At 41.4% G+C, this 22333-nt stretch overlaps 2 protein-coding genes across 3 annotated transcripts in view; both read right to left on the reverse strand.

Moving 5' to 3' along the window:
* Positions 1-359: 359 nt before the first annotated feature.
* On the reverse strand, positions 360-5148 carry prdm12b (PR domain containing 12b). The gene is made up of 5 exons (XM_048995641.1): positions 4756-5148; positions 2849-3039; positions 2546-2701; positions 2318-2432; positions 360-1890 (listed from the first exon to the last, which is right to left on the reverse strand). The coding sequence occupies exons 1-5, from the start codon at positions 4973-4975 to the stop codon at positions 1454-1456; spliced, it is 1119 nt and encodes a 372-aa protein (XP_048851598.1). The 5' UTR covers positions 4976-5148; the 3' UTR covers positions 360-1453.
* Positions 5149-15565: 10417 nt separating this feature from the next.
* The window catches only part of LOC125716714 (far upstream element-binding protein 3-like), a 32913-nt gene continuing 26145 nt past the window's right edge, over positions 15566-22333 (reverse strand). Inside the window, exons 13-19 of one of the 2 annotated variants that reach the window (XM_048989341.1) lie at positions 21985-22145; positions 21575-21648; positions 21197-21273; positions 20635-20703; positions 19632-19703; positions 18584-18714; positions 15566-17126 (exon numbers count right to left, since the gene is read on the reverse strand). In XM_048989341.1, coding sequence (XP_048845298.1) covers positions 17118-17126; positions 18584-18714; positions 19632-19703; positions 20635-20703; positions 21197-21273; positions 21575-21648; positions 21985-22145 — 593 coding nt within the window. In that variant the 3' untranslated portion in view covers positions 15566-17117. The remainder of the gene's footprint in view (positions 17127-18583; positions 18715-19631; positions 19704-20634; positions 20704-21196; positions 21274-21574; positions 21649-21984; positions 22146-22333) is intronic. The other variant, XM_048989349.1, reaches the window with a different exon arrangement.

Below are 22333 nucleotides of genomic sequence, written 5' to 3' on the forward strand. Positions count from 1 at the left end.
TCTGGACCCCCCCGCGACCCAGTAGGATAAGCGGTTTGGAAAATGGATGGATGGAAAATAAAATGTTTGCTTAGAGTAACTCTCTATTACTATAATTCTTACATATTTCATTTGGCTGTGTGGTTCACATCTCTTTACCACTGTGTGAATTTCAACTTTTTCCATGCATCTCTGGAAATGAACTTTGTAGCCAATTGCTTTGCAAACTAAAATACATTTTAGTATTTTTAGTGCTGTGTACATTCATTTCTTACATTACTTGCACAGATGCACAAAAATACATAACTGTTTACCACAAACTCATTTATTTTTCTTTTATTCATAATACAAGGTGAAAATACAGTTATTTACATCTGCATACATAGTATTCATAATATATATAATACCAAAGTTTTGTAATAAAGTTTTACATACATGTACAGGGATAAAGTGACTATTCAGTATTTGTGGAAGTAAAGCACGAGTTTAAAATTATATTTACACTGTCTATATATTCTTTTATTTACATTTATCTGAAATTTCTTATTCATCTTCGCTAACAGCGATGTAATGACACAGAGTGTACACAAGGGGGCATACAGTTCCATGTTTATAGAATCCCTTGTGTCACTCCACTAGGGGTCGTTATTTTTCACTCAATGTCAGCAGGTCGTTGCTCCTTCTAAATAAGTAACCACTTGAATCACTTAATAATCGCTTTCCAAAAACCTAAGCTTTCTAAATTTCATAACTATTTCAGACTTTAAGAATGCTTCGGAAATTGGCATGGATATGGCGCCAAGTTCAATCGATGCCATAACCAATAAAAAAATTTGTTTGCATGCAAACGAAGAGCAGTTCAACAATAATTCTTAGAAATGCATGGCCTGGCGAACCACAATTGTCTCATGCATTGGGAAGTAACAAATAGATTTTGCAGTGACCGTTAATCATTTTTATCACCCAAATCTGAACCATGCTGCAATTACTTTGCATGAACAATGCTAAAATCATGTTCTTGTGAGGTTTTTGGTAAGGAGGTATATAATGATTATATAAGGATTACAGTCGACATTCTTAACATACTAACAAAACAACAGACTGCATATCATCCTTAATGACACACATATCAGTAGCCACTTAGCACTGGGGCACAGGAGGGGGCTGTTCCTGGTAAGTCATACATTAATTTGTCCATTGGAGTAAATTCTGAAAATGTGTAGTGCATTCCATTAATCCCCAAAATGCAACCTAACTTGACATATTCTGGTTCATCAAATTACTCCTGCTGAACTGTTGACTTAAAATGGAAAAAAAAAAATCTCTGGTTGTTATGAAAGAGTCAGGACCTTAAAAAAAACAGAGCTACTGTGAACATATGACAGACATATCAGAGATATAGAAAGATATAGCAAAGCGCTTTATGTTCTGTTTTTGCAGCAGTCTGCACACTGTAAGTGGCTGCACTCTTCCATTACAGCACCATTGTGGGAATGTGGTGAACCAGGGTGGCTGGGTGGGGAACAGGTGCCATCTGGGGGGGAGGTGGGGAATGAGCCTGTAAGGCCACCACAGAGGCTGTCCCTGCCGGCCGGTGCCTGGCGCTCTTCTGGTGCGCCCGCAGTCCCGCCAGCTGCGAGTAGGCACTCTGGCACACGTGGCACTTGTACGGCCGCTCCCCGGTGTGCAGCCGCACGTGGTTGCGAAGGGTGGAGGACTGGCTGAAGCGGCGGTTGCAGAAGCGGCAGACGAAGGGCTTGTCCAGCGTGTGGATGCGCATGTGCGAGCGCAGGTTGCTGCGGGAGTTGAAGCCACGGTGGCAGATGACGCAGCGCATGCGGCTAGCCGCTGACGAGGAGGACGAGGACGAGGAGGACGAGGATGAGGAGCCGTCGGACAGGTGGAAATCATCTGTTAGAGTGGGGAAAGAACCGGGGAACTTTAGTGCATTATTGGATATCACATCTCCTACTGAACCTAAATGCATGAGGCTCATCTGAAAGAAGACAAAAGCATTTTTATATCCACAGATTACAGACTGTAAGCCCAACAATTACAGTATATATATACACTCTTCTGTATGGACTGTAGTAGACTGTAGTGGACTGTATTACACTACACACCGCAGTTTTACAGACTAAGGGCTTTGACTTGATAGTGATCTTCCTCTTTAAACAAACTCTGCCTATGGTGACATCTGAAAAGGGCTGAGAGGTAACGACCGCATGCACTAATGAAGTCTATTGTCCCGTGAATAGCCGTGATAATGATCAGGGCAGCCAAATCCCTTATCTCCTCCCCACCCTTGCTCCTGGCAACTTCAAGCAAAGTGCCTCACCGGTCTTGCTTTTCTTCTGCTGCTCGTCTTCTATACCAGGGACACCAGGAATCCCCAAGAAGGTATTGTGAGAGTTTCCATACCACACCAGAAGCTCCTGATCAGGGGGGATGGTCTGTGAAAACAAAGAAACATTGTGAACTTAAGCGGTGCAAAATAATAATAATTTTAAAATGACAGACATGTTAGTGATACAAGTGTTTGGGATGTTGTGGAAATCAAGATCACCTCCACAGCCTTGTAAAAGATGCTGCTGCCGATTTGCACCACTTCGAGGTTTTGCTCTTGCTCATTACGGGCGCACTTAATGTATGTCATCCAGCTGCGGTGGTCCTCCTGGCTGGCATCGATGAAGTAGCGCACAGTGCCGTCCTCGTTAAACACCTGCGAACATCAGGGTGTACTTCATTCAGAACGATTGATCCAGCGCAAATACTGAGGCTGCGCATGTCCATATCCCCGGTAATAACATTTTTACGTCCTTTTCCTGAAAAATCGAATTTGGTTTGTCTTGAATATGCTGCAGCTTACCTCCCACATTAGATTATTGTTCTTGAAGAGGTCCACGTGCTCTGGCGTGATAACTCTGCCGGTAAACGGTCCCATTTCTGTGCCAGCCTTGATCCATGTTTTGGAGAAAATCCCGAGACCCTCTCCTGGAATAGAGCTCTGGGCGATGATTACTTCACTCGGCAGCACCAGACTCGACAGCTTCTGAACTTCTGCAGAAAGAACAGGGTATCAGAGAAGTACAGAATTCACGCGAAGCGTCGCCAAGCCCACAGCAACAGGCGATGTCGCAGCTTGCTCAGCATCGCGATATGCGCGTAATAGAAAGCAACTTTTGCCTGCAGTTGTTACGCAAATGCGCATTTGGCCAAAATTATTATAAGTACATTAATATATAAAAATACTCAAAATTAGTGCAATTTATATTTTTACCTCAACATTTTTCACAATGACGGTGTTGTACTGTACCAGTAATGATGTGCAATTTTCTATGAAAATTTTTAAACATTCTAAAACTGATAATACGGTTGGCCTACGTAATTGTTTTATTGTAGCATTATTTCAGAATAGTAACAGGGAAGTGGCTATGATCCGTTCAGATAGTCTGCGAAATATTTTTTCCATCAGATAATGAGATTATATGGATAAGGTTAAACATTGTTCAAGGGACTGAGTGCTTGGAATACATTTTCCTCTTTTCAAGCAGCTAAGGAAAAAACTTTTTATGGTTATTTAATGTTAAAATCAAAGGAATTATATCTGAGACGGGAAAATGGGGCCAAGATTGGGGTTAAATGGTCCTCTATCACTTCGCATCCAACAATTCGCCATGCCTTAGATGTGATATACATTCTTTAAACTCGACTGGAAAGAAATGGCTAATTCCAAATTCATTATCCCTTTAAGAACTTTGTAGCAATAAATTTAGTCTGAATGAAATGAGGACTTGTTTAAAAGGAGAAGGAATTTCTCTAACAAAAATGGAAAGGCGATTAGATGGTTGACATGGTGTGAATGGCAATAGAATTAGCCTTCACGGTGTATTAGCGGAGGAACAGCAATCTTTTAAGGAGAGAGAAAGGGAAAAGTGCAGGCGCGCCATAGCTGCCAAAGCAGGGGAAAAGAAACTGTCCGGAGATTGATGAATGGGGCATAAAACCTAGGACATCTTAAAGAAAGGGGACTTTTCATTCTCTATAGTGCTCGGTTTAAGTGGAAAACTTTCTCAGGTCAAGCACAACGTTAACCAAATGAATTTAATTCCCTTCTTCTTTAAGTCAGCAACAGTTACACGCCTAACAAGCTTCTAAATGCGAGGTATCAATGTGCTAAATGGGTTAATACGCTAAATGGGTGGAAATAAAGGAGAAAGTGGGAAAAAACTGGAGAACAGTAATGGGAAAGTCACGGGGACCTTGGGAAGAATTTTCGAACAGTGAGTACCGTGTACGTTTTTACTTTTAAATCCATTCTGTATGTCAGTGGGAGCCACAGAAAGTTTATTGAAGTTTTATACCTTGTCGATTATAAGAACGATTTTTATTCGAATGTTGTTTATAGCCTAATTCACGTCGGTACCATGGCAGTACAAATTATTGAGTAAATTAACGACAAAAAAGACTATGTGTTTACCATAAGAGGTAAAAGCGATAAGATTAAGCAAAAACTACAATGTGTCTGTGCAGCGTCTTTATATAATGTTACATATGCTGTATAACATCTCACCACGCATATGATCCAAAGTTTGATTAAACGTAATTATAAACAGTAAATACAAATGATATTATAAGTAAATATTCCATGTTTGACATGGAATACATCAACACACTTATTAGGCTCCAATATCATATAGGCTAACCCACAAAAATAAAGGCAAAAACAATCAGACAATCATTTATCAAATACGATTTTTCCGTTGTTCGACTCACCTCCTGAGAAAGACTGTGCCAGAACTTCTGCGGTGAACGCTGTCTTGGGACTGATGTTGTTGGTCTTCTCTTCAAAAAGGTGTTCTCCGAGCACGTTTCTCCATCGACCGTAGAGAAAGCTGTGGAGGATGTCGGATGTAATGATTTCAGACAATGACAGACTCTGCTGTTTAAATCCAGACTTCAATACCAAAGCCTCTGCGGGCAAAACCGAGCCCATGTCAGTAGTCTAAGTAAAATTTAAATGGAACAAAATAAAATGTTAAACCCGACTTATTTAGTTTATAATAATGTAGTATACTAAAATAACTAAGGATGAAAAGCTAGATATTCTCTGTAACAGTAATGTAATCTTTATATATGTATAAATATATGGTGCCAAATAGTATTCCTCTTTGGCGTACGGCTTGGTTGAGATGCTCTGTCTCAGTTCCCTTTATATGCCGCCGGTTTGACCCTCTCTAATTAGTTATTAATGACCCACCCCTTATGTTCTATAGACTTGTTCTACCAGAAAAAAAGAGCCAAGCCTTTATTGAGTGGCCACTCCTTTGGGGAACGGAGGTGGGAGTGTGTGTGTGTGTGTGTGTGTGTGTGGGGGGGGGGGGGGGTGTAGGGGGACTGGGGGGGGGGGTGTCCAAGATACAACAACCACCTTACCGCAATAATAACAAGCCTCCTCTCACCATGCGCTCACCAGTGAGGCATCCTCACCCGCTGCTGTCTCCACTAAGGAGCCTAATGCCTCCGCTTAGCGCGCCGGCGGCAAAAACCCAACTAACTAAGGACAAAACCAGCTACCAGCATGACAACAAACACCTTTATTGGATTAATTGTAAAGGATCAGCACATATGCATAGTTTATTTTGTATCCAGTTTACTCTACGCATTCTACATAAATACACGAGAAAAATAATGGAAGCAGATTTGAGGCATTTTAAATGTAATAATAAAAAAAAAAAGATTCCCCCAAAAAGTCGTAATAAAACTGTGGCACTGTCCTGCTATTCCTCTTAAAATATGTAAGTATTATAATCACATGATCTTAAATACAACAATCATTAAGCATATCAAGTTTAAATTTAATTTTAAATATCCTTACGCTTGTATCCGAAGAAAGTAACATTTGATGGAGCGAGAAAATCAAAATCAAAATCACCCGGATACATGTACATTCAAACACAAAAAACATACATATGTTTAATATAATTTGGATGTATATATGCGCGTATATTTTTGTGTCTTCAGAAATCAGTTAGGGAAAAAAGTCCGTTAGTGTGTCTTCTTAAAGAACAAACATCCTGAGTAATGCATTCAGTTTCCTTTAAAAATAAACTAAAAAAAAAACTATTACCATGCTATTCATATATGATATATGGGAATAGACCTTTTGCGAATTATTCCCTTGCCTAATGTTACAGCAAAACCTTAATGACTTAATGACGCAAAATTATAACGTGTATTTCGGGTCGAAGATAAATTGTAATGAAAACATATCGTCCGGTTCAAACTGTAAAACTGAACATTTTAAAAAATATATTAAATATACACCATAAAATATAAATAAAATATTTCGGTGCGAATACTCCATGCAGTAATGTCTCCCGTTTTTGGTTAACAAAAGGCTTCCCGAGATTTCATTAGCTTTTCATCACATTGTGAACATTAATAATATTACAGTACTTGAAAGTATAGTTTGATGTTATTTAACGTATTGTCCGTGGTCACAGAAATATGTAAAGCTCACTTGGCGAAGTATATATTTTCTATTCCTCCTATTTTGTGCCACTAAGCGGTTTAATATTCATTGGATATTAATAAAAGGCATAAGTATTGTGTCAGTGTTTAGTGGTGTATATAGCTCTTCTTTCAATAGGCACAGTTCTTTCTATTTTCCTCTCTTTTTCCTGGGTTGATGGACTGGGAGTAAATGGGCAGTTTCCCCCCTTTTCCTGCAGAGAGAACATCTTTATTCCATCCCAGGCTCGCGGGTTTCCTATTCAGGTTTCTCCGAAATAATGTCAGTCGAAAGAAAAGTGCTGCAAATCAATCTTTCATGGTGTTTTTGAGGGCAATTTGACATCCATGCACTCTTCTTTTATTTGGATAACTACAAGGGGATGGTCCAAAATCTGGACAAGGTTGGGGTCTGACGAGTAGGGACTAGGAATGAAATGAAAGTGGCGAAACGGCTCCGCAGTGAAACGGCTCGTATGGAACGCGGTGACGAGCTAAAATGAAGGTGAGTGACAGGGCACGAAAAAAGATTACTGCTCAACAGCTGCTTTTGGGGTCTTCCCCCTCCTTCATTTTTCTTTTTTACTGGGGATTTTTTTCTCTCTCTCTCCCTCCTTGAATAGGATTTGCACACATTGAGATTGATTTATATTTATTGCAGTTAAACATTTATTGCACTCAAAGATGTTTCAACTTCGAAAAAAGTAAAAGACAGAAAGGGGATGACGGGGAGGGGGAGAAGAAAGGGGTCTTTATTAAAGAGGTATTAAATAAATCCTTTTGAGAGAATATGCGTTGGCCAAGTTTAATTTGATCTGCTTTGCGGTAATGAACCCATTATTTCTCAACGTTCTATATGTAAGATAGATCCTCGGTTTTAACAGTAACATTTTTAACTAATGGTTACTTAAAGCGTTTTTCCATCAGTTTTTAAAATAATTTAAATAGATTTATCATGAGAGCTTTTTAGTAGCGTTCGCGTCTAGTGACATTAAATCAAAATTTATCCAAGGTCACCACTTAAGCAGATGCGTCAAATGTTTCGTTGCTATGAATTTAAGCGTAAAACATTCCATTTACAGTACAATGTGTGAGTAAAATGAAGCAACAATACAAACCCGAAGTTGTTTTAGTTCTAATAAAACAATCGTTTAATAAACTACGCAACACAAAAAAAGAAATATCTGCGATAAGCGTAAGCAGCTGTCATGTTTTATAATTTAACAGTGACCTTAAAATTTAGGTAAAGTGAAGAAAACGAACGGCAAAACAGAAGCAAATTTTAAATGGGCATCTATTTAAGACGTGTGTAAAATGGCCCCTTATAATATCAGTTAATTTACATATTTTTTTAAATAAGTTGGAGGTTTTCAACCGCATAAAAATCATATGAAATCGAAAACATTATATTTTTAAGTGTGTATATAAATATATTCATAGCTAAAAACTGGCAATAAAGAAACAGGACAAAATCAATTTGGAAAAATTTAGGACTGTTGAAGCGCAATCATTGCACCTACTGGCTCATTTCTGGGGAATATATCATTATTTCGAAGCCAATTAGTGGGGATACTTGCAGGACATCCGTTTCAGTTATCGGTAAACATTACTTAATAGACGAAGAGCAATTTGTAAGGCAGAAAAATAAAGCTAATGTTAAAAGAACTTAAAGTTACCCCAGTGCGTAATTTATTTAACATTCATGGCTTTCCCCTCCTTCCCAGCGCAGTTCTGTTGCACAAAGAAGCAAGCTGTTTCGGGAGCTTTTATAATAGGAGAAAGGACAAGAATCCTGGAATAATAGAGATCTGCAAATGTTTTTCAATAGATTTGACTCAATGAACAGTGGATTTTTCCAGGGTAAGAAAATAGACGAGTTTGGCTGGAAAGCCGCGACTGAATTTAATGGGGAAGAGCGAGAGAGCGATGGTTTTTTATTTGATAGGATAAAATTTAATTAGCTTAGTACAGCCCTTGAAAGACAAAGGGAACTCAATATGTACCCAATCTGAATCTCTTTGGGGAAACAGACTGCTGAAAGTCAAAAGAACTGGGGAGAGAAAGGCAAGCTTTTTCAACTGGGGACAGAGAGAATGAGGAGAGCTGAGGGAGACGGCAGGTGACTGGCACGCGTAAAAACAAGGGGGACACTTTTGGCACAAGGCTGATTATTTGAAAGAGAAAAAGGGAGAGACAAAAATAGAGGTTTCTCCAGGTTTTGCCCACTTAGACCAGCTGAAGACGTGGAGATGAAAAGACCGAAAGGAGCAGAGGAGGTTCTAAAGCAAACAGAAGCCATTAAAAAGCTGTTTGGGTAGAGTGCAACACCAGAGAGGTGGTTATGGGAATGTGCCCAAATGGTGTGCTAGAAATTGCCCATGAAAACAGGCATCAATTTTGTCAGACATTTATACATATTCATAGTCTGCATGCAGACAATTCTTAGAGCACTTATTCATATAGCACTAATTCTTTTGGTACATCACAAGCACGCATTTGCACACGTTCAATAACCCGGAGAGCAGCGTTCGTCTAGTGCGGTTCTTCATTTTGCGGCTTTACGCCGTTTGTTTTAGGAAATTACATTTTAACCGAAACGAGTGCTTTATTTAGCACTAGTTTCAAAATCGGTGTAACTCGTCATAAAAGGATTTTTTTATCACTTCATCAAACACAAAAGGCATGAGAGCCATAAGCGTAAAGATTTCACAAATGGTCTAAACGGCTGGAAAAAAAAACTTAGCTCCGGCTACTTATGGTTAAAAGAATTACCATATCGTACATTAACTGGCTTCAACAATCTGTTTAACACACAAACAAGAATTGAACTATTAAACAAACTGCACGACGATTAGGTTATAGACCGAAGGAAAAGTGCAAATTGCAGTTAATCAAGAGTTGGCGAAATCATGTCGACACCAACATAAATTATTCCACGTTTATCTGTGAGCATCGGTTTAAATATCAAAGACCACTTATAAGAAATACCAAACATCTTCTCGGCCAACAAACGATCTATTGGCTGTGGAAGGTCAGTGTCCTCACTCTTCGTGTCTTCACATGGGCGCGCTTAATATCATTTTCCGTACCAAAGTTTTTCTTCCCCCACCCCCCCTAAGGGAAGAGCTTTCAGGAATCAACAAAACATAAAAATACTTAAATTCAATTCCTACACAACATTCAACAGGGTCAATTTGCTTTTTTTCTCCCCAAAGCCATCAACATTAGTTGGCAACATACATCAAGAAACCTAATATATATATATTATATATAGGCCAATAAAATTAAAATCTGTTGAGTTTATTTCACCGTTACAGATTCACAGTTGTTCATAGGTGTTGAACTGTAGGCTACCAAATCTCTCTAAAGCAACTTTAAACAAGTGAAAAATATATGCAGGCGAGTTCCATCTTTGGTAGGTAGGTGGCAGGACAAGGTAGCTCCAGTGATCGCGAAGTCTCTCACCTGTGTCGAAAACGCAACTACACCAACGCAGAATCCCATAGAAGGCTAATGATGCTTTCGTACGTTGCTAATAAATTCGTATGTATACGTTTAACACGGAACGTAGTACAGTCACTAACCATTGTAATTAATTTTACAAGCAATGTAAAATGATCAAACATTTGCAAGCAATATCGAGGTATTAAATCGACTTAAGACCAAAATATTCTGTCATAGACGATATGACCGGAATTGTTTAAAATTAAATTGTATTCTCGGGATAAAGTAGCCTATACCTCATAGTTGCCCACTTATTGTAGTATAATCCCAATGATCGCAATCTCATACGTGCGAAATATGTAAACTACTATTAATAGGGCCATTCGAAACGTCAGATTCTCAGGTGATGAATTATTCCTAAACGTTACGTTTGTAATTATTTTGTGCAACCTCACTGCACAAAAATGTATTTGTTAAAAACAAATATTAGAAAGGACAGAATTTGGCACAATCTTTACTATTCGATTTACGGAATGTTTCCGAAGGATTTTAATTATTGTGGAAAATGACTGAGACCCTTGAAAATGTACAAGGTCTATTTAAAAAGATTAGAGTGGCTATCCAATATGAAACGTTTTGCTGTCATAACCATACCAGAGGAAGGCGGGAGGGTTGTTGAAAAATCTATGCAATTTGTCAAATAAAATTCTCATGAGACTAAGGCCGCACTCTAGGCAAATAGTTGTTGGATAGCGAATGGGTGGGGAAATAAACTGCGAAGAAAATAAAATGGAAAACTTCAGGTCCTCGTCACAAGTTTCCATAAAAGCGTATTGCACATCCGTTTGAATTGGGAATAAGAGATTAAAAAGTCAATTGATTGCGTTAACTTCTTACGTTTGACTAATTGATCCGTTTAGTTTGTTGCTTTTGTACTATTTTACACTGAATATATTAAATTGCACACGTGACTTAATAAACAAAAGTACCAGATGACTTGCGAGTACTGAACAACTTTGTTTCGTTTTTAGTAGTAGGCAACAAAAAACAACAGAAAATCCTGAAGTACTTTTTCCACATTCCATCAAAATCGTAACATTTAGACTTTGGGCTTAAATCTTCCATCCGTCTACACGCAGCTCCCAGTGGGAAACGTAACTAGGTTTTCCTTATAATTCTGCTGAATGGCATGCAATTAAGTGCATTCAATTAGTATGCCTTGCGCCTGGAACCTATCAAAATGTCAGCCTCGTAAATCAATAAGATGTATCAGCAGGCAGGTGGTGATCCAGCCCCACTGGTAGAGGATCGCGGGCACGGGGGTTGAGTGGGCTACGCTGGTTATCTGGGCCAGGCAATATGTCTTTCCCAACGGAAGAACGATGAGCCGACAATGACAGCGGCAGCAGAAGTCCACTTCGGCTCTGTCTGACTTCGAATACTATCGATCTGCATAATTTACCGATAATTTATTCTATTACGCACTAAGCGCTCTACACCTAAGTCATACTCCCAAATCATTTTATTTATCTAGTTAAGCACCTACACGCAGTGTTACGGTTTCCCCCCAGAACAAAATCTACACACAGCTACCTGCCTGTAACAGGTGAGGAGATCCATCCCCGCATCCGGCTTCACGGAGCTGGAGAGCTTACACAGCTTAATTAAAACCTATCACGAAGGTTTAATGGTGTTGCACTAATTGACATGGTTAGTAAATAGGGCTCTAATTAAGCACATCGAGTGGTTGCGCCGCATCGCATTATTTCTGGCACACCGGCTGTAAGCGCCTGCGTAAGGACCGTAGACGGATGTTTTTAGCGACCCTGAAGCAACAATGCAACGAATAAAACAGCCTTAAAGTCCAGTTAATAGAACTAAACTTTGCCTATTCGCACTTGTTAAGTCATAGAATTAGACGAGTCTTTTCAGAACTTGTGCTGCTTCAAAACATTATCAAGGATAGGCTATTACTTGTCTTCAGATAAATTGGAAAAAAAAATAGAAATAAATGAAAAAAAGAAGGGAGTTGAGAGCGCGAGCCTTTTTTAGTGCTACGGGCGTGGCGATTTATGCATTTTAACCATAGAAAATAGTCAGCCAAGATAAAGCCTCACTGCTTATAATAAAATCAAAAGTAGATTCGGTTTTGGTAAACTTAATGGGGGAGAATATAATGGAATTGAAATCAATTGCAGAAGTATCCCAATTCTCGAATTAATCCGGTAATTAAATCATCAGCTCGCTGTAAACCTGTAACTTGTCTTTCCGCACAGCACCCAGGCACTACATGCCTGTTTCAAAGTTTGGTATAAGCGGAGTTTATAAGGAAGCGCACCTACAGCGGAGGATTAAAAAAAACAGCTGCAGATTGAGTCAGTGGGAGACAGACAGGAGCTCCGGGAAGCCCGGGCTGGGGGCCACACCTCTCCCGTAAGTGCAGACGTTTTAAATGACCACGCTCGATATAGCTGTATTTGGCAGTAGCTTTTCACGAGGAAAGGTGCAACGGTGGATGATATGACAGCACAAGGAAGAGCTAAATAAATAAATATGAAAGAAATCCCAACGCATGGCACGATGCGTGCTGACACTAATGACTCATTGAGACATGAAATGGGACCTGTCTGTTTCCCACCGGAATTTCTCCACGAATCAAGCCACCGAATGGTCGCATTTCACTTGGCTTCAGAGGAATGACACAAGAGACCGAGGCTGCCTGGGGCTTCTTTCGGGTATGATGCTGGATGGCGCCGATTATGGCATTATTAAGGCTTAAATGTACCGCTGTGGGAGCGTCACGGACTTCCAGCCACATTGATTTCACAGGCTGGCCTCACAGATCGGCGTAAAACGGCCGAGAAGATCAGAGCAGCAGATTAATTCATAGGTTTAAAGTCAGGGTGTCATGAATGAAACAAATTAAGCGACATGTCCCAGGCAGAAACTTTAAGGAAAAACACATTATCGAGGAGTCATCGTTAAATTAAAAAAAGGAAAAACATCAATCGCATTTAAATTATTCTCCAAATCCCAGTAAGCTTATACAAACCTTGTCTACATACTGGTTTTCATTAATCAAGAGTTACATTCAGGTTGTATGGGTGACTGTATTGGGAGCCAATAATGGTAATAAAACAGCACCTATGATATTAGCAGCTAACATATTTGGTTGCATGTATGTCTGAAGAATAAATGGTGGCGATTAAGTAAAAGGTGGCAGAATGGCATTTCAGTCTCATGAAATGAGGACGACGTCAGTGTGTGGTTTAAGAAACCACATCTGGCAACACAGCTGGAGATCCCGGCATTAAGGGTGACCCGGGCCTGTAATTATGAGAGCTTTCAAAAAGGGTCACACGTCTGCTGGTGCCCTCTGCTGAGCCTCCCCGCAGGGTGGGGCGACGCGGCACTACGCAGCACTCGGTCAGAGCCGCCGTACGTGAGCCGCCGTACGTGAGCCGCCGTACGTGAGCCCCACTCCAAACAGAAATGTATAAACACGCACCGGTCTTAGCCATCACCAAAATAAATAAAGAGAGAAAGAGGGCTGATTCCAGGAGGGGGCCGGCTGACTTGTGGGGACGGGCGAAAGCCTTAATTTCACACCATGAATGGAGGATACAAGGGACCCCTGTGGCTCTCCATCAATGTAGACAAGGCCGTTCTGACAAATGACTGACAACCAGCACAAAAGGATGGGACAATCTAATCCCACCAGGCTTCCTTCACCTGCACAGAGCAGAGTCTGGATTAAAGAAAACCGTAGAAGTCAACCAATCAAAACCAGCTTAGCATATATTTGTACTTTAAAAAAAATCAATCACTTCAATTGAGTGGAGTTTCCTCGTCCCGTGTTTGAAAACAGGTACAATTCCTGGTTCAGGAGCATGGATACTAGAGCACACAGTAGTAGTAAACAGTACTACGCTTCTCTCAGTTCACCCTTTCTGTACACAGTGTAAATAGGAAGACACAGGCCAAATAGGCAGAATGTCAAACAGGTATCAGACATGGTGCTGCTGCAGTCGGTGGAGCTTGCACTGTGTCAAACGGGAATGGCTAGACACAGAACTGCAAAAGGAGAGGTCGTCTTATTAAATTATTAGCAGTAAATTTCAATAACGTACAGCGGTTTAAATCAGCTTGCAGATTACCGTACAAAGGGGCATGTTTGTCTTTCTTAAGCTTTACGTCGTCATGATGCCCGATATGTAAACGCAGGGCAGAATCACATGGCTTGCAGTCCAAAGGAGACAAAATGCGAGAGCAAAAGAAAATTTACACCCTTATTCAGCTGTGATTAAATAGATTCTGCTTTTAAATCATTTCAATTTGAATGCGAATAATAGCTGCATATATTAACCATGTCAACCTCATCATAGCTGCAGTTCTTTGAAAGGGGGAGGGGGGCCTAAAGAAAATAAAAAGCCCAATGTCATTTAGACGCCGAAAGCCAGTCATTCCCTAACAAACGTACATTTGCCCAATCACTTTAAGCAATTTCACCGATAAAAAAAGCCTTGAGATGGAATATAAGAGACCTTGACAAGGATAGAACTAAATGTACGTATATAAAAACATTTTTCTAAAAACTAAAAGCAAATGCTCCCTAGCCCCACTTCTTTAATCTTTAATCTGTGGTCGGATGCTTCAAGGCCACAGACACAAATGCAGGCTCATCTGTATTTACTGTTCCACTTAAGAGGAAGCTTCCTCTGCCGATATTGTTGCTTTTATTACTTCTGGCACCGCTTTGCTACACTCAGTATTCAATTAGTGGGCACCTTCCAGTTCATTACAGAATAATTACTCTTTGCCATTGATGCCAAATGCTGTTTTGGCACGGCAAGCTGCACATCTATTAGAGCAACAGAGGCACAATATTGTCCCTGCAGCAATTCCCACGCCGACACGCAACTCTCAGCCCCATCTTCCGCAGTCCCTTCCCGTCCCACCACCAACTTTTAAAACGCCCATTTAGCGCTCCCATTTTTCAGCATTAATTTTCTGTAGCGGTCATCTGATGTGTAATTACCGGAAGGTTTTAAAGAGGCTGATGGCATCCCCAGCTGTGTATGCGTCTGGGGGCAGTGGGGGGACGACCATACTGTAAACCTTGCCCTTCCCCCCCCCCCCCCCGTTCAGTGGATTATGTCAGCAGTGTTGTGCGTTCTCTCTTCGTTTTCTAAGCTAGCAGAGCAAGGAACGGCATGTATGAAAGTGAACATGACGCATGTTGCTCACTCTGGCTACTCACTGGCCGGCATTTATGCCGGGAGACAACAGCTTAACGTGCGAAGAATTTCATGGTTGTTTCATTTCAGTATAATGATTTCCTCACTTGCAGAAAAAGAAAATCCCCTCAGAACTGTCACTTAGCAACTGAGCCAAACCTCGTCTCATTCATTTCACACAATGATCCAGTATTACATTGCACATCCAATTCACCCAAAGTGATGTGCATTTTCAGGTCAAAATATAAACCTAGTATTTATATCAAACAAATAAAGCTATATGGGTTAAAGGAAAAATGCCTGAGAGTGAATTTATATACAAAAGCCTGGAATTAGGATTTTCATAGATAGGTACAACAATGAAAACTTTAAGGACTCACAGAAAAAGATAGGACCATTGCAATTGATTTTAATACAAATACAAAACACAAAAGATCTGAGGCCAATTTATTAGAGTGAGAAGTAAAAGTAAAAATTAACTAGAGAGAATATATTTATATATTTTCTATATACAACATATATAAATTTCTATATATTGTATATTTAGTCAGTCCAATGAAAGCAATCAGAGTAAATGCAGATTTAAAATTATTCGCAAATTAAAAGCAACATTTTAAACTGGAATGTACTAAACCCTATTCAAACATTGATAATAAAACTCCAATTCAGTTGCAACAAAACTTACTCTTGACACTTAATACATGTTAACTGTACATGAGGGGAAAAGCAACAAATTAAACTCTGAAATTATAATATCCCTTTTCTTTAGGTAATACAATTAAAACCGGAGTCATTTTGTAACTAACCAATGTATGCTTGTGTATATAATATCACACAAAATAGACAGAATAACAATTAAAATGGTATTAGCATCAGACTCTGGATGAGTCCACAGTGTGTACTGGTTTGGGTGTTGGCTGAGCTAGTTAGTTTACAAAAAGTATTAATTACACAGGTAGAATCAAATATAGGCTTAGCAGTCTTCAATGGTTAAGGTGCAGAGCACGAAAATACATTTTGTCCTTAGATGCAACATCAAATTTCAAATCACACATTTACAATCTTTCAAACAATTTTCAGCATGAAAACGGTACATTAACAAGGACATTTTTGCCTGTGAATATAACATATAAAACTTCTGATGCAATCATATATATTTAAAATAAGGTATTTAGTCAAGTATTTGAGAACACGCAGTTTAATGTGGTAGCAAATCCATGTAACACCACTTTCACCCTCATCAGATGATTGCAATAAAACATATACTCATGATTACAACTCCAGATATCCAACAAACGATACAATTTATTTCAAGCTACAAGTTAAACATCTGTTAAAAATGAAATAAGATATTGCACCTTACAAAAATCTGAGTAGAAAAATGTCAAACACGGAAATACCAAGGAAAACAACAATTATATTACGAATTGACTGCAATTGGCTAAACACCGTCCTTGATGTTCTGTAACAAACGAAATACCATTAATGTAACAAAACAGCTTCATCTCACAGAATCAAAAAGTCTCATATAAAAGTGAAAATAAGTAGAGCACAAACATACTTCAAAAACTTCTCTTGATGAACACAACATTAATCAAGACTGCTAAGCCCATAACAATTTATTGCAAAGAAAGAATATTGTTGCTGAAATGTTACAAATCCAGGATATATTAGTTTTCTTTAAAAAAAATCTCAGACCAAACAAGGATTCCTGGATATCGTCCATTCAACCATACTGGTGTCCATGTTTTCAGTTACAATGACAAGTTCCTGATTCAGAAAATACATTTTAAACATTCTTTAGATTGTAGAAGTCATCCTATAGTTAGTGTTTCGCTCTAAGAAAGGAAGAAAGTCTTAAGGCATTGCAAATTTAGAAACCTCATTTATATAAAAGCTTGTTTTCATTCAATGATTCCAAAATCTTCAGCGAAATGAAATCCATTAATGTTCCTGGAAGGCAAGCAAATGTTTAAATGTTACCAAAAGACCACAAGAAGTATGAATAGTTTTATAAAAAAAACGGCACTATATATTTTTTTCCCCGTTTAATGAGGAAAACATGAAAAGAGGGAATTTTTAATGCAGAATTCTGTAGTTAGTAGAGACATGATTTCACAACCGTGGGTGTTACTTCAACAACTGTGACAAGTAAATGAGCTGCAAGTGAAGCCCTTCAAGTGAACGGACCCCCACGTGCTGACAGACACACTGTCACACCACTAATGTGCCAGTGAGCGTCATAATTAAGAGGGCATGGACTCAGCGTCACGGAGGGTGGTCATGGACCAGCGTGGCGGGGCGCTGGGAGGGCATGGGCCCATCAGTCCGTAGAGGCAACATTTACAGAGTAACTGGGCCCGAAATGAGCATGTGACCGGTCACAGGCAATACGAACTCTGCGGCGTGAAGCGCATTGTGGCGAGTGGCGCAGGCCGTTGCCACGACTCACTGGCACTCAGGGTTTGTTGACATCCTGCGGCTTGCAGCATAAAAACAAATGTTTTCCAACACAAAAGGGTAAATAAGTACCTTTTGGTTGTTAAATAATCACTGCACAGGAATGACCTTCATTCAGCCAATGCTGGGTGATGAATTAAGAATATTTTGTGCAAAACGTATCACATTTACTGCTTATGAGAGAGTGAATCGTTCCCATGGGCTTTACTGTAAGCCAGTGTTTCCCAACTCGGTCCTCGGGGACCCCCAGACCCCCAGACTGCTCTCTCCCAGCCCCCTGCCAGACTGTCCATATTTTTGCTCGTTTGCGGTTCCTGGCATGTGGACTGTCTGTGGGTCCCCAAAGACCAGACGGGGAGACACTGCTGTAAAGCACCGTGCCCCCAGTGCACACCCAGCCTGGGTGATCAGCAGGCATGCTGCCCAGTATCTTTCCTACCCCCCAGCATGGGGAAAAGGGGGCATGTGTAGCTCATGGAAGTTTGCCCTGCCACAGGACGTTTCAGCTTGTTACTTCATCACATTATTTCATTATTTTTCCTGCCACTTTTGCATGTCAGAGGATCTGCTTGTGGGTTATTAGAATTGATGTTATAAAATCATATGAGCATTTAGGCCTGTATCTATTCTAGAAAAGAACAGAATGAAATCGAGGGTGACGATACACAAATGAAATCCTGGAGGACAGGAGACTAGGTGCAGTGCTGACTAGCGGGAAGCAGAGAGCACTTCTGAAAATCAATATTAGGAAAATCGGCAAAAAGGCTGATCCTTCACAAAGTAGCGCCCCACATTAAGTAAACAATTTCAAGGCTTCAAAGCAGTAACAAGAAAATGTTTCACCTTTGTGTAAAGGCCTACATTACAAACAGATTATCCAGACAAGATAGTGTTAAAAAGGGTCAGGGTAAGTGGGCACTCTCAGGGAGGTGGGCTGATGCTCGTTTTACCTGAAGGCCTGGTCCAGCTGCCTGCTGGGTGCCCTGCCCATAGTACGCCCCCTGCTGGCGGTAGTATTCTGCCCAGGCTGCGCTGTAGTCTGGGGTAGAACTCTGCTGGGGGGCGTTGGCTGAAGCATGACCTAACGGAAAGGATCAGAAAATGGACAAAACTGAACTGACAGCAAACACATACATGCATACTATTTAGAAACATCCTATTTATATATAATTACAAAAAAAAAACCACTTGACTGCAATGTACGTCTTTTCTTCATTTGCAAACATCACTATAAAAAAATGTAAACGAAGCCTGAGAAAAGCCCCACAGTTTGATCCCGTCTGGTCGTCTTGGCACCTTGCAGCACATACCAGTTGCCTTTTCCCTGCGTTCCCTCCATGTTGTTCCATCGCGATGGAAGTAAGAAAGTGTAAAACAGTAGCTGTTGCAAACACCGCACAGGCACCGACTGACATACTATAATTAACGCAGGACAGGAAAGCCGCTTTCCTGTAAAACACCAGTAAAGCTCCAGACAGACACGCCAGAACTCTACTGACCCACTGCAAAGGGAGCCTCGGGAAGGATTCGGACACCTTCCCTCTTTACAAACTTTTCGGGGTTGTACATTAATTGCAAAATGGAGTGGAATTATTAATTTATTGTACATCTCCTAACACACGCTAACCAGTTGTGACAAAAACAAATACTGCATTCATATAAGTATTCTGGCGCATAAAAATTTCTAAGGATGTGTTTTTGCTTATAGGGCTGGTATGGGTTGATAGTCCATTCTGCATGTCTGTTTTAATGACGGTGGGACGGAGGGGTGGGGGGGGGGGGGTGGGGGGCACTGAATTCTTTCTGAAGGCGCCGCCTCTATCCTGCGGGGGCCGTCCCTCAGTTGTAACACCTCAGTGGGTACATGAACCAGCGTGCTACAGGAACCAGCGTGCTGGGGACATGCTGCTATCCTTCACTCCAGGCGCCTGAGCGAGTGCCTGTGAGTGACGCTTTCGTTCGGAGGGGGTTGTTGGATTGCGGCCGCGAGTGACCTACTATGCTTCTTGTAGTACTCCTCCCACACCTTACTGTAGTCAGGACTAGTGGCAGGAGCATGACTCTGCTGGCCTAGACAGACACAAATAAAGATGTTAGTGCGTAATAAAAGGGCCGAATGCTGGGATCGGTGATTCTGCATGACCTGGAGCTTCCTGGAGGGAAGCGCAGAGTGATCACACAGACACGCCACAGGAGATAGCCCTGTAGTGTCGGCATCACAGCAGGTCGCGTGACCATTGTGGGACTGCATCCCGTCAGAGTAACTTCAAAGCAAAAGTACAGGCAGACACTGGCCTAACCAGTTATAGAACGTAAATTAAAAAAAATGTGTGATATACGAACCGGAAAGTTTCACTACCATGTATCCTTTCAGTCTTATTTGTATAAGAAAAAGGTTTGGAGGATTTGGGAGACTTCAGGCATGCTTTAGTAGAGTAGGTTCAGGGCCCAGGCCTGTCCTGAGAGCACTTTCTGTTCCCTTCTTAGGAAACTGCTTTGGGTGTGTGTATGCATGTGTGACTGTGTCTCACAGTGAGTGTGTGTGTGCATAAGCGCACGTCAGAGGGTGGCCTACAGCATTAACAGAGCTTCAAAAGAACAGCAACCGGCAACATGGTGGTCACCAGCCATGTATGGAGCACTAGAGGCAGGCCCTGGGGGGGGGGGGGGGTGAGGCGAGGGGGCGGGGCGAGGGGGCGGCAGGCATCTGCATGAATGCGGGAACAAAGCGAGTCATAAGTCAAGCCCTTATTTGACAGGTGGGTCATGACGGCATCTCCCCCACACTGGGAGCCAGGCTGGACGACAGAGGCGGGGAGAGAAGGGTGGTATGCAGCCTTTTTCCTTCTTAAGCTCCGGGGGCCAGGGCAGGTGACTGATATGCTGACCTATGTTCAGAGCAATCTGAAGGCCTCCAAGAAGCCATGGACCTGGGGTCTGACTGCAAAGCGTGCAGCGTAAATACAGAGACCTAGACGTCTGTTTGTAGCCCTAGACTTGCCTAGCTTTTTGTAATACTGCTCCCAGGCTTTAGAATAATCCATCTGTCCAGTCTGGGATCCATTGTGACCTGAAACAAACACAGAGCAAGATGAGAAAAAGAAAAGCTGAACATGGATGTTGCTCCACCAACTTTGCTGACATGCTTTCATGTTCTAGGGGCCAGAAGACAGAATTTCAGAGCATGAGACAAGGTGCCCTTTCCACAATGCTGGGTCCAGAATGAACGTGTCTGAAATTAGTGAGGGGGCACGATCCCCACAATCATGTGGCAGTCATGCACTGACTGACTTCCAGAGGGGGCACATTATTCGTTTGAGGCTGCTATACACTCTTAGGTGCCCTTGTGAACCTGGGTCAGCCACTTCAGCTCCGAAAATGAGCAAGATACATGTATTAAAAGAGGCACCTTTATGTCACAGCTTTCTTAGTGCCGCAGGTTTAAGCATCCAATCCGAACCCATCACTATAGAGTCACAGGTGAGCTTAGGAAAGGACACAGCCATTCTTTACTTCTTCCATGACACTTAAATTCAAGTGTGAGCTCTGAAGGTAATGCATACTAGGGTCTTGCTGGCCCTGTGCCTGCCATGTCTGGTACGCTGACCCCCATCCTCCAGTCATAAACGTCTGAGGTCCACTGCAATGAAAGGAAGTGCAAAGAAAATGTGGTTAAAAAGTGGTTAGTTCAGGTCCAGAAAATAAAAATCCAGACCAAGATTTTGCTTCAACCGACCTGTTGAGTGACTCTGTGACTGTGACCCTGTATTTTCAAACGGTTGGTTAAAACAAAGTCTTGGTCTGGATTTTTACTTCCTGGACCTAAACTATACACCTCTGAAAATGGAGGGGTGGAAATGAACTAGAAAGGACATTAAAAATACTGCCACATTAAAAAGGGATATTTAATGGAATGCCGGTAAATGCTAAATGGTGCTTACTTTTGGTGAGGAGTACCTGGCCCTTGAGAGAAGGGGCTCAGTCCAAAACTGCCGCTTCCCCCAATTCCTGGCCCCTGACAAGACATGAGATTGGAGATGATGGAGAACAAGTGAAGGGCTGCAGGGCTCAGGCCAAAGAGGGAGGGGAGCAGTTATCCAGGCAACCATCACACTGCCCCCATTGCTCACTAATGTAAAGGGGAAGCCTAACTATCTAGAGCAGCGTTTCCCAATCTGGTCCTCAGGAACCCAGAGACAGTCCACATTTTTGCTCCCTCACAGTTCCCCTCTGGTAGGGAGCTGGGAGGGAGCAAAAATGTGGACCAACTGTGGGTCCCCAAGGACCAGATTGGGAATCACTGATCGAGTATTGTGAGTGAGTATGAAAAGTGAGCGCGGAGACAGCGTACTCCAATCTTCTCGTCGATGAGCTGTCTGGCCAGCTCCGTTTGCTGAGAGGTGCCCCTGATGGAGAAGATGCGCACGTTTGGGTCGGTGTTGGCTGCTGGGTTCCTCTGCAGCTCCACATGGGCTCCAGACTGCTGGTTTATGTTCTTAATGGTCTCTCCCCCTGGAAGGAACATTTATGAGTCTTAATTAATATCACACTGCATAGGGGGTGTCCGTAGGCAACTAATAACAGTGAATAAACCAGTAATCACATCTTTCTCAACTTAGAGGTTATAAAAAAAATCCACAGCACATTTAACAAGAAATTTCTGAAATTCAACCACTAAGAACACAATGTGAACAAGACAA

Source organism: Brienomyrus brachyistius, chromosome 2, assembly GCF_023856365.1.
Source record: "Brienomyrus brachyistius isolate T26 chromosome 2, BBRACH_0.4, whole genome shotgun sequence".
In the NCBI taxonomy this organism is placed as follows: domain Eukaryota; kingdom Metazoa; phylum Chordata; class Actinopteri; order Osteoglossiformes; family Mormyridae; genus Brienomyrus; species Brienomyrus brachyistius.

Excerpts from the sequence above, each read along its gene's own strand:
- prdm12b (XM_048995641.1), bottom strand. The coding sequence starts at position 4,975 with ATGGGCTCGGTTTTGCCCGCAGAGGCTTTGGTATTGAAGTCTGGATTT. Across the intron at positions 2,702-2,848 it reads ACAATAATCTAATGTGGGAG|GTGTTTAACGAGGACGGCAC; the intron begins GTAAGCTGCAGC and ends TGATGTTCGCAG. Across the intron at positions 1,891-2,317 it reads GCAGAAGAAAAGCAAGACCG|ATGATTTCCACCTGTCCGAC; the intron begins GTGAGGCACTTT and ends CCACTCTAACAG.